The sequence below is a fragment of the Neophocaena asiaeorientalis genome, unplaced genomic scaffold (genome assembly GCF_003031525.2).
Source record: "Neophocaena asiaeorientalis asiaeorientalis breed wild unplaced genomic scaffold, Neophocaena_asiaeorientalis_V1.1 scaffold7, whole genome shotgun sequence".
NCBI lineage: Eukaryota > Metazoa > Chordata > Mammalia > Artiodactyla > Phocoenidae > Neophocaena > Neophocaena asiaeorientalis.
In genome coordinates, this window is record NW_020185337.1 from 17,724,950 (window position 1) to 17,737,108 (window position 12,159).

Consider the following 12,159-nt stretch of genomic DNA (forward strand, 5'->3'; position numbering starts at 1 on the left):
CTACTAAAATAATGGCCAAAAGTGGGGAATTATTAAATCAGATACAAAATGGAGACCGGACTTGAGAATTCCCTGAGCAGACAAAACCATTCAAGTCACATAAGCAAACTAAATCTAGCTGATTTCATGAATGTAATCAAAACGACTTGGGTTATTTCCTGCAAATGACTCCAACAATCATAAAAGAAACAAGTCATCTTCCTAAAAGTGGTATGAGATAATCAATTTAACCAATCCCCTGCCTTCTAGAAGCACCCATTATAATAACCAATCATTATAAACAGTAGGCAACGTCCTCACTTTCGCTTTTAAGTCACCCTGTTACATCATGCCCCTAAGCTTCATATTAGTCTTCGATTTTGAAGGCACCCAGTTTGCAAATTGCTCTTACATGCACAATAACCTCTTACTAAATACTCAATGATTTGGTGGTTTTCATTTTTCTATTTCTGCTTTTTTGATATTTCTAATGCATAAAAATTGCTTAAGAATGTCAACCTATATTTTAAAACTTAGAAAATTAATTACTGACAAACATTAGGGATTAGTATCTTTCCATAAGGGATTAATATCTTTCCATAATTTGTATATTTAAAAATTCTATTGATACAATTCAAAACTGTGACAGGAATACACAGAACAGTCATACTTCTAGTATTTACAAATTTTCTTTTCATCTTGTATGATACAAATATAAACAAGTATAAATGTGAATAAAATATTGAGAATACAAAATATATATTCCTAACATTTCGATTAATGCCCTCTTTCAACTTACATAATTATTTTCTATATTCTGAATATGAATTTGGAAAAGATAAGTCTAAAATAGTGAGAATCCTAATTTCATATATATACAAATATCTATTATTATATTTAGACTAAAGCTAAAGTAAATGATACCTTTGGTAATGCAAACTACTATACTGATATAATGAACGTTGACTTATTTTACTTACAATACAAATAGCTTGATTCAATTAGTATATTGGAATCAACAAATTAATTTTAGACTGGAAGGAAATAATACTAAGGATTTCACTTTATATTCAAACAGTAAAAAGAAGGCATGCAGAACAATGTAGCTTGATTTGTTTACAAATTAAAGTTTCAATAGATAATTTTCTCATTAAAGAAAAATGTATATTGTGTAGTGTGGGAATTGAAGGTGATTGTTGTTTGCATCATAAAAGTTGAAAATATAATACACGACTTAGGAGATAATTTGGTAGGCTTTAACATTAAATGAGAGGGGAAAAAATTAAAGGAAACCTATTTGTTTCAGTTGATGCAAATTATCTCTTTCTGAATCAAGCATAGCATATTGTTTGGGAACAAGAAAGTCATTTTTGTTCACACATTTAAAATATTATACTTGTCACTTAAAATCTCTAGAGATACTTCCAGAGGAAAAATGTGCTTAATGATAAGGTTTAAGGAGGTAAATGACTAAAAAATGTTGGTGGAATAGCACTGTCACTATGAATTATTCTGACAAGTACACTAACGATACTTAGAATCAAGTAGCCCAGAAAAAACTCTCTATTATAGATATGGGTATGATCATTTGTTTTAAAATAGTTAAAACAAGCTAGAATATTACTGTGATAACATCAACAAATGCTAGGCAACTCAGTAGATTGTTGATTATAAACAGAAATGTTTTATTAAAAATAGAAATATTTCAAAATCTAGTGAAATGACTGAAATATATCTGAAGAATATGGTACAAGTAATATATGTATGTCATATGTCAAAAATTGAGACAGTATTATATACACAAAATGTTTTACAGAGGGATATTCACTTACAGAATTAGAAATTTTTGAATTAGGTTTTTCTGAAAACTATGATGGAATCAAATGATGTTTATGTCAGCATACTTACCAAATAGTAATTTTCACATTTTAATTAAAACCAGCTTATTTCAGAGAAAAGTAGAAAGATGTAATAGTAGTCATTGGTGCTGTGTGCCAGTTTTTCATGGTTTTCCCACTTCTGGGCATATGACTGATTTGTCCTCCCTGCCCTTTGGATTTTACTAGCTGTGACTACACAACTTATTTTGACCAATGAAACGTGAGAAGTGTCATATGACATTTCTGAGTGGAAGTTTAAGACCCATTGTGCAATTTATGACACTCTTTCTCTCATAGGCTGCAACATAACAGATGAAGATTGTTCCACCAACCTGAGTCTTACAGAGAGGGCGGAGAGCTGTCTGTTGGCCAGCAATAGACAGGAGCAATAAAGCAACAAATAAAAGATACTGAAGTCACTAAAATTTGCTATTGTTTCTGCAGCATAACCATAGATTCAGTTATTGCATTCTATTGGGAGCACCACATAGTGAAGTGATTAGGGGGTGAATTCTGGAATCAAGACCACTTGGATTCATAACACAGCTCTCTCATCACTCGTATGATATCACTTTGGGAATTTTACATCACCTTGCTGTGCCTTAATACCTCCTCTGTAAAATGAGAATAATAGAATCTATCTTGTTTTTGTTTAAGATTACATGAGACAACACATAAAGCATTTAGAATATTGCTTGGCACATAGTAGCACCTAATAAACATTAGCCATTATTCTCTCCACCAGGAACTACAGTACCTTTCATTTGCTTATGTTTATAATACTAGTACGGTTATTCATAATTATAATTGCTCTGAAAAAAAAAATAAACAAAGACCAGTACTTTAAACAGCAAGTTTATCAGATTTTAAAGTACTGATCTTTGTTTTTGGAATCTAGAAGAAATGGATAAATTTCTAGAAACATACAATCTTCCAAGACTGAATCAGGAAGAAGTAGCTAATCTGAACAGATAAATCATTAGTAGTGAAATTAAATAAGTAATCAAAAAACTCCCAACAAGTAAAAGTCCAGGACTGAATGGCTTCACAGGGTAATTATACCAAGCATATAAACAAGAGCTAATACCTATCCTTCTCAAATTATTCCAAAAAACTGAAGATAAGGGAATACTCCCAAATTCATTCCATGAGACCATTACCCAGACAACAAACCGATACCAAAACCAGACAAACATTAAAAAAAAAAGAAAATTATAGGCCAATATCTCTAATGAATACAGATGCAAAAATCCTCAAAAAACTTAGCAAACTGAATTCAACAATATATAAAAAGGATCATGCACCATGATCAAGTGGGATTTACCCTAGGAATGCAAGGATAGTTCAATATCCAAAAATCAATCAATGTGACACACTACATTAAAAAAGGAAGAATAAAAATCACAAGATCATTGCAACAGATGCATAAAAAATTGATAACATTAAACATTTATTCATGATTAAAACTCTTATCAAAGTTGGTACAGAGAGAACATATCTCAACATAAAAATGTCATATATGACAAACCCACAGCTAACATCATACTTAATGGGGAAAAGCAAAGTTTTTCCTTTAAAATCAGGAACAAAACAAAAATGCCCACTCCTGCCACTTTCACTTACATAGTATTGAAAGTCCCAGCCACAGCAATCGGACAAGGAAAAAATAAATAAATAAATAAGAGGCAACCAAATTATAAGGTAAGAAGTAAAACTGTCACTAATTGTAGATGGCCTCATACTGTATGATGTCATTAGGGTTTTCTAAAACCCTAATGTCTCTACTGAAAAACTATTAGAACAAATTAATTCAGTAAAGTTGCAGGATATAAGATTAATATACAGAAATCTGTTGCTTTTCTATACACTAATAATGAACTATCAGAAAGAAAAAGAGAATTCTGCTTAAAACGGCATCAAAAAGAACAAAATACCTAGGAATAAACTTACCAAGGAGGTGAAGGACCTATACTTTGTAAATCTTAAAACACTGATGAAGGAAACTGAAGATGATGTAAAGAAATGGAAATATATCCCATGTTCATGAATTAGAAGGATTATTATTATTCAAACAGCCATACTACCCAAAGCAAGATACAGACTTAGTGCAATCTCTATCAAAATATTCATGACATTTTTCACAGGACTAGAACAAATAATACTAAAATTTATATGAAACCACAAATAACCCCAAACTACAAAAGCAATCTTGACAAAAAAGAACAAGCTGGAGGCATCATGCTCATGGACTTCATACTATACTACAGAGCTACAGAAATCAAAACAGTATAGTACTGGCAAAGAAGCAGACATATAGATCCATGGAACAGAATACAGAATCCAGATAAAAACCCACACACCTACAGTCAATTTACAGCAAAGAAGGCAAAAGTACACAATGGAGAAAAGACAGTGTTGCTAATAAGTGATGCTGGGAAAACTGGACAGCTGCATGTAAAAGAACGAAATTAGAACATTTTCTCATACCATATACAAAAAAACTGAAAATGGATTAAAGACCTAACTATGAACCAGAAATCCTAAAAGAAAACATAGGAAGAACACTCTTTGATATAAATCACGGCAATATCTTCTTGGATCTGCCTCCTAAAGTAAAGGAAACAAAAGCAAAAATACACAAATGGGGCTTCCCTGGTGGCGCAGTGGTTGAGAGTCTGCCTGCCAATGCATGGGATGCGGGTTCATGCCCCGGTCCGGGAAGATCCCACATGCCACAGAGCGGCTGGGCCCGTGAGCCATGGCTGCTGAGCCTGTGCATCCGGAGCCTGTGCTCCGCAATGGGAGAGGCACAACAGTGAGAGGCCTGCGTACCAGAAAAACCCAAAAAAACCCCCCAAAAAACCCACAAATGGGCCTAATTAAAATTAAAAAGGTTTTGCATAGCAAAGGAAACCATGGACAAAATAGAAAGACAACCTACTGAATGGGAGAAAATACTTGCAAATGATGACCAACAAGGGATTAATATGAAAAATACATAAGCTACTCATACAACTTAATACCAAAAAACAAACAAAACTGCATAAAAATAGGCAGAAGACCTGAATAGACATTTTTACAGAGAAGACATACAGATGACCAATAGGCAATGAAAATGAAAAATGCTCAACATTACTAATCATCAGAGAAATGCAAATGAAAACCACAATGAGCTATCACCTCATGCCAGCTAGAATGGCATCATCAAAAAACCCCACAAACAACAAATGTCGGTGAGATGTGGAGAAAAGGGAACCCTAGTACACTGTGGGTGGGAATGTAAATTAGTGCAGCCAACATGGATGTACAGAGGTTCCTCAAGAAACTAAAAATAGAACTACCATATTTTACAGCAATTCCACACCTGGGTATATATCCAAAGAAAATGAAAACACTATTCAAAAAGATGCATACACCCCAAAGTTCACAGAAGCGTTATTTACAATAGCCAAGATATGGAAGCAACCTAAGTGTCCATCAGCAGATGAATCAATAAAGAATATGTGATACATACATACATATATATATATATATATACACACACAATGGAATATTACTCAGCTATAAAAATGAAATTTTATCATTTGCAACAACATGGACGAAATTGGAGGGTGTATGTCACTGAAGTAAGTCAGACAGAGAAAGACAAATACCATATGATATCACTTACATGTGGAATCTTAAAAAAAAACAAGTGAATATAACAAAAAAGAAACAGACTTACAGATACAGAGAACAAACTAGTGGTTACCAGTGGGAAGAGGGAAGGGGAAGGTGCAAGCTAAGGGTAAGGGATTAAAAGCTACAAACTACTATGTATAGCTTGTAAGCTACAAGGATATATTGTATAGGACAGGGAATACAGCCAATATTTGGCAGTAATTTTAAATGGGGTTATTCTGTAAAGCACTGAATCGGTATGGTTTACACTTCAAACTAAGGTAACATTGTAAATCAGCTATACTTCAAATAAAAAGTTAAAATATATAAAGTGCAGGTTCTAGATCCAGAGGGCCTATGCTTAAACACAGCCTACTAACTTTCTAGTAATGTAATTTGGTGCAAATTTCTTAACTCCTCTATATTTCAGCTTTCTTGCTTGCAAAATGGTGTCATGTAACAGTAGCTCCCTCATAGGCTTTTGTGAAGAATTAATACTTACAACATGTAAAGCCTTTAAAACAGCACTTGACACATAGCAAAATAAAAAAATGGTAGCCATAATTAAGCGGCAGAATGATTTAGAGTAGAATTTAATTATGCCTGGAGAATCCTGGGAATATGGGACTCGGTTTCCTCTTCATGTGAACAAGTTGAGAGAAAAGAAACAGCTCTATAGGTTAGGGGACTGATGTGAGTAAAGGCACTAAGACTTGGTAGAAACAAAACAGTGTGTTTGTGGAACAGCAACAGAACAGATAAATCAGGCTGCAGATATTGGATTCAGTTTTTCTTATATGTGTTTTCTCTTATGGGAATTTTTCTAGTGTACTTTTTATATATACCAAATGGATGAAAATACAAAACAACAGAGATTTTACATAAATAAACCCACATCCCAAATATCTTAAAACTAGACATTTTATATTCAATAAAATACATAATGAGGTATATAGTATAACTGAAAGAAGAAAATGAAGAATTTATTCCAATTAGTTGAATGGATTATCGTCCTAACAGGAGTAATTTTGTATAAATAGCAAATGGAAACAAAGAATAAAACAAGTATTTATAACTTTAAATATGACATATAAATGTAAATAAGCTGACCGTCTCTTATGTGGTATATTACAGCATACATCAATTAACAAAAACTTTATTTTAAGGAATTTTAATTTTTTCCAATTGAATCACAAATTTCTTGATTTTCAAAAACCGCAATTCACAAAAGCTTGCCTTAAGTGAAAAATAAAGGGAAACATAATCTTCAGGAAAAGCAATCTCCTAACTCTTGCCTCAAACTGTTTTGAAACATTGAAAACAAAGAAGAGAAACCCAAAACAAGTGCAATTTTGGTCAGATAAACTTTCTATAAGGTCTTCTCCTTTCAATTAAAGAGAAATGAAAAATCCAGGACGCTGGGCTTCATTCCACTCCAATATAATATCACTTTCAGAATGAACTGTGGAAATGGAGCAGGTGAGAAGGGAGAGTTAAAGCAACTGGCTTTTCTCCAGGGGAAGTAAATAAGAAGGGAGGTAACCTCTTCTAACCTTGCCAACATAAAAACTAGATCTCCAGGAAAATAAACTAGTAATAGCTGCTGGAAGGAGGGTCCTTATCAATGGAAATTATAACAGTATGCTGCTGGTTAAGGATTGATTTGAGTAAATAAACTTAGAATCTTTATGAACATGGCTCCCTGAAGAATTCATATTGTTGGGATATAAAATGAAGATACTTCATCAATGAAACATTTCTCCTGCTGTGTGAGGTAACTCCATAAAATCTCACTTGGAAATCTGATCTCTTAGCTTGAATCAGAGAGTGGATTCCAAAGTGGGATAAAAGACCTGGGAGAGCTGTCCCCAACCTGGCAGACCTCTTTCCTCTTTCACTGGAGCGTGGTGGCCAGTACCTTTGAAATGATTAGTATAAGCTTGATATTGGCTAAGATCTATGATTTGTATGAGTCTTATTTGATCATCTGATCTTTTGTGCTCGCTCACCAGATATTGCATACTCTTTTTCATTAAAAACTAGCAATAAATTTCCAATGTATATATCACATTCTACTACAAGATGCTTTTCACTTTTAAAAATCAAACTAATTTAAAGTTATTTTGGGCTTCTAAAGGTTACACTATGATAAAAAGCATTAGAAAAACAATATAGAGTATGGGTTTATGCATATATAATTTTTTTACTTATGTTGTATTTGCATTACTAAAACAGAAAAGTTAGGTTTTCAGAGATTACTCATTAATTTTCAGGATCCTATTCTTCAAATTCATGTGGCTACAACCAAAATGGCAGTATGATGATAAAGATCTCCAAAAAATCATAAAGTTGTATAAAAAGATCTCCAAAAAATCATAAAGTTGTATAAAAATTGTACTAGTAATATAAATTAAACCCTGAATCTATATTAACACAGTAACTTCTTAAACATCATAAACCATGATGCAGAGAAAATTAAAATCCGTGTAGCATATTTACTGCCAAACGAAGTTACTTGTTCTTTCAAGTTTACTCTGGTATTCTTAGTGGAAAAAAAGATACACATAAATCTCTTTCCAGGTCAAGAATCTTGCCAACTTTATGAAGACGAAATCTTCCATGAAGAGCCTGAGTCAAAAGGCATGACATTTATTCACTCTCCCTGGTCATTATATTCAACATGTATTAATACACAAGGCTTCCAGACTATTTATCAAAGTTAAAGCTACTGGCTCTTCTACTTTATAGCTGAGGGGAGACTTCTTTCATCTTTTAAGTCTTATATATATATTTTAAATTGGAAGCTTAAAAGAAAATCTAAACTAAATCTTAAGGGGAAGTATGCAACAATCATTTTACCCTTGCTTTGTTGTTTTACTTCATCAGAATCCGTTTTGCATTTATATTTGTCATTGCTCTTTCCCTTTCTTTCCTAGGAATACTCATATGCTACTTCATCAAATTTCCTCCTCTTTAAAAAAGCAAATTAGTAAGAAGATAATTTAAAATAAGGGTTTCCTTATTTCATATATGTGTATGTATATACAATCTGACCATGATGTGTATAAATTAAGGATGCAACAAATAGTTTTCAGGTATTAGGAACATTTACCAGAAAATATTTTATTATCATTTGATCCTCCTGTTCATCAACCTCCTATATGTATATCAATGTACAGCATTCAAAGAGGAGAAGAGAAAAGCTCTCACAAAAATCAGTTAAAAGAACACCCAATGAATATACTCAAGATGTTTGGTTTGTAGTAAAAAATAAAGTAAGAAAACTGCTAACCTCTCATTTTTTCTCCATTTTACAGCCTATCCTACTCTACTCCATTGTAATTAATGGTATAAATGTATTATGCAAATTTAGATATCCAACAGACATCACTTGGAAGGCATGGGAAATTCTAACAGTTCTTAATGCTTATTAATATCAAGAGTAACAGTTCTTTTCAATGGAGGATATGTATGTCAATCTATCATTGACATGTGGACTTGTGTCAAGTACGTACATCAAATGAAACTGATGTGTTTGAAAATATATATTAGTATTAGTTTTTTCTTTAAATGTGCCAGCATATCATAATGGTGATTACTGTTGCCCCAAAAAGCACCAAGACAAAGATTTCTTTTAGAAAGAGTGATTAGATGTAAGAAATTAAGATATGATAGAACTGCATTTAGAGAGTCCTGTGTGAACATATAGGCACAAAACACAAAATCATGAAAAGCATCCTGTTGTTACATTTGGACTTTCCTGCCTCTAGCAGCAAGTTAAATATGGAAAACTACATTTTGTTTTCTAAATAAACAAATATTTAAAACAATATCAAATTTAGGTAATTATGAAAAATAGCAATTTTGAAAACTTTAGCAAAGAAGTTTTTATGTGTGCCATAATAAAAATCACATGTGCATAGTAACATATACTTACTTTAGTCTTCATTAAAAAATCATTTAAAACACAGCTATATGTCATAAATCTAACCAAGAATGATAAGTGATTTATATTTTAAAATATTATAAATAAGAACAATTAACATGCATACATTTCAGGGACTGAAAAATTAAATTTTCAAAATGATTCAAGATATAAATAAAATATGTGTTAATAACTGTTAAAACATCTAGCAAAACTCTTCCTGGTTTTCCTTCTAAGCACTTCTTTATGTTTGAAAAAATAATTCTTAATATTATAAAATAAATTCCTTAGCTCATATATTATTCATCTTAGACAGGTATTCACATAGTAAATCTATATCATCACCATTAAGCCTAGACTATAATGCAGATTTAAGATAACCTCAACCTTTAATATATAAGGCCTGTATAATATACAAGTGTGTATATATTCACATATGTAATCCATGTATAATTTGTATTGAATTTTGCAATCATGCAGTTCACCAGTATTCTGAAATCAGGAAAACAAAACAAAATCCTGACTTTTGATCTGAAACACCTACAGCACAATCTAGAACTTTTAATGTCTGTTAGAAAAGTTACATGAACTTGAGAAAGTCACTCAACCTCTTCAAATTCCACTTCAATCATTTGGAAAATAAATATAATTAAGCTTGTTCATCTCTTATTTTTAGTTACTTATTGTCAGGGTATTTCAGACAGATATGGAGGCATAATGCTCCTTTCACCAATAAATACTGATGCTGCGCTATTTGCAGCTGTCAGATATACTATTATGCTTCTTGCTACTTCTTTGAGAAACAATCATCAACCTCAGTTTTGTTACACCTTGGAATACAGTGCAGTAATTATAATGGTTCTTGCACATTTTCTAAAAACTAACCATGCCATTAATCCCTATTTTTAATTCATGTTTAATGTAATCAAAGAAATGTAGAACATTTTAATAGTTAAATGGACAAACTACATAATAAACATTTCTGGAGAGTCTGAATATATTTCACCATGAAAGTAAAATTAACCCAGAAACATGTTCATTGATGTATATTCAGCACAATCCCATTAAAAAAGAAAAATTACATGAAAGAAAAAAAAAAAGGGTTTCTGAGGAAGCAGCCTGAAATGTCTTACTGGTGTTAAAGAGCAATCATAAAATGGTAGCTTTTTAGGTTAGGTGGCTTTTTTGTCTGTATTGACAATTTTTGCTACATTGCTTTTGAGGAAAGAAGTACCTTTCTTTATTGACTTAATCTACTTGCTAATACATTTCTTTTTTCCCTTGCATCCTAGTCAAAATATCTTCAATTGAATTCTTTCTTCTTCAAAACGATATTGACCATTCAAGCTGATAAAAATCTTTATCAGAGGAGTGCTTTATTGCAGGTAATAGAATTTCTTACATTATCTACATTTATGGGTTTCAAATGTTAAAATAAAACAATAAATAGAAAGAGATAAGAACAGAATAAACTCTAGAAAACTGTTAGAGAAACAAAAATGTTTTTGTATCTTGAATCATAAAAGGATGTTTTAAGCAGCAAAGTCAACAAGGACACATACAATGTTTTCAAGTAAATAAATATATTTACAGTTTTAATACCATGGTTTAAACCCAACATTTGATCATGCATATTATATGTTACATAATAATTCAAATAATTTAAGAAATTTTATAGCATATTTCTAAATGTTACCATCATTAACCATGATTATTTCATTTCCTGTTTAAAAAATATAGGGAATTCAGTAAAACCTGCTTTTCCTCTCCTTAGCTCTATGGCTCTTCTGTTGTCCTGCACCACAACACTGCGACATCCTTTGGGTTCTGTCACTTATCCTTGCAATAAACTACAACACTCAAGAGTACCTTGTTGCTACCCAGTCATTTGATAATTAAAGTGAGCTATTACAGAAAGGTAATAAACAAAGACACACAGAAATCAGGCAGTGATGCCAAGTCCAGGAGACAGGTTTTTTTTAATGACACATTCAACAAACTTCCCTCAATATGAGGTCAATAGCCAAAAAACTTTCTTCACTTATTTAGAGACAGAAGTAAGTTTTTTTACTTTCTACAGTTAGAATAAGACTCTGCATGATTTATTTTGTTTGAAGACATACTGTTTTCATCTTTTGATCTCAATGCAAGGGAAAAAGAGGTAACTTAGTTCTTCGGTAAGACCTGTCACACTAGGATGGCGGAAACTAGAAGCACTGTTTTGAAACTTAATGTGCATAGAATATATGGTGAAATTAAACAGACTATAACCAGAGAGACAAATGACATGGATGAGAAGGTTGAACAAAAAATATGTCCTGCCAAGTGGAATATTACACTTCAGAATAGCTGCATACAGAGACAATTTCAAAATAAGTCTATTTTTTGTTTTAAAAATAAGGTAGGAATATGTTAGCTTAATCTACATCCATTAATATTTTATGCAATTGTGTACAAATGCAAAAAGTGTGAAATATCTGGAATGGAAAGATTTCTGTATTACATACTCCGAGAAATAGCTAACACATGAAATAATGGAAAACTGATTTCATATTTAGCATGTCAGATTTGTGATACATTTCTTATCAAATAATGATTTAACCTAGGTTGAAATATGTACTGGTTTAAATAAAACTTCAGTGCATGTAGGATTCCACAGGGCCTTGAAAAGAAGAAAACAAAAATAAACAAATGAATGACATCAAATTAATAAAA

General features: G+C 31.9%; 1 protein-coding gene across 1 annotated transcript in view; it reads right to left on the minus strand.

The window, feature by feature from the left end:
* Positions 1-11,010: 11,010 nt before the first annotated feature.
* The window catches only part of CCSER1 (coiled-coil serine rich protein 1), a 699,033-nt gene continuing 697,884 nt past the window's right edge, over positions 11,011-12,159 (minus strand). Inside the window, exon 10 of the mRNA XM_024736231.1 lies at positions 11,011-12,106. Coding sequence (XP_024591999.1) covers positions 12,047-12,106 — 60 coding nt within the window. The 3' untranslated portion in view covers positions 11,011-12,046. The remainder of the gene's footprint in view (positions 12,107-12,159) is intronic.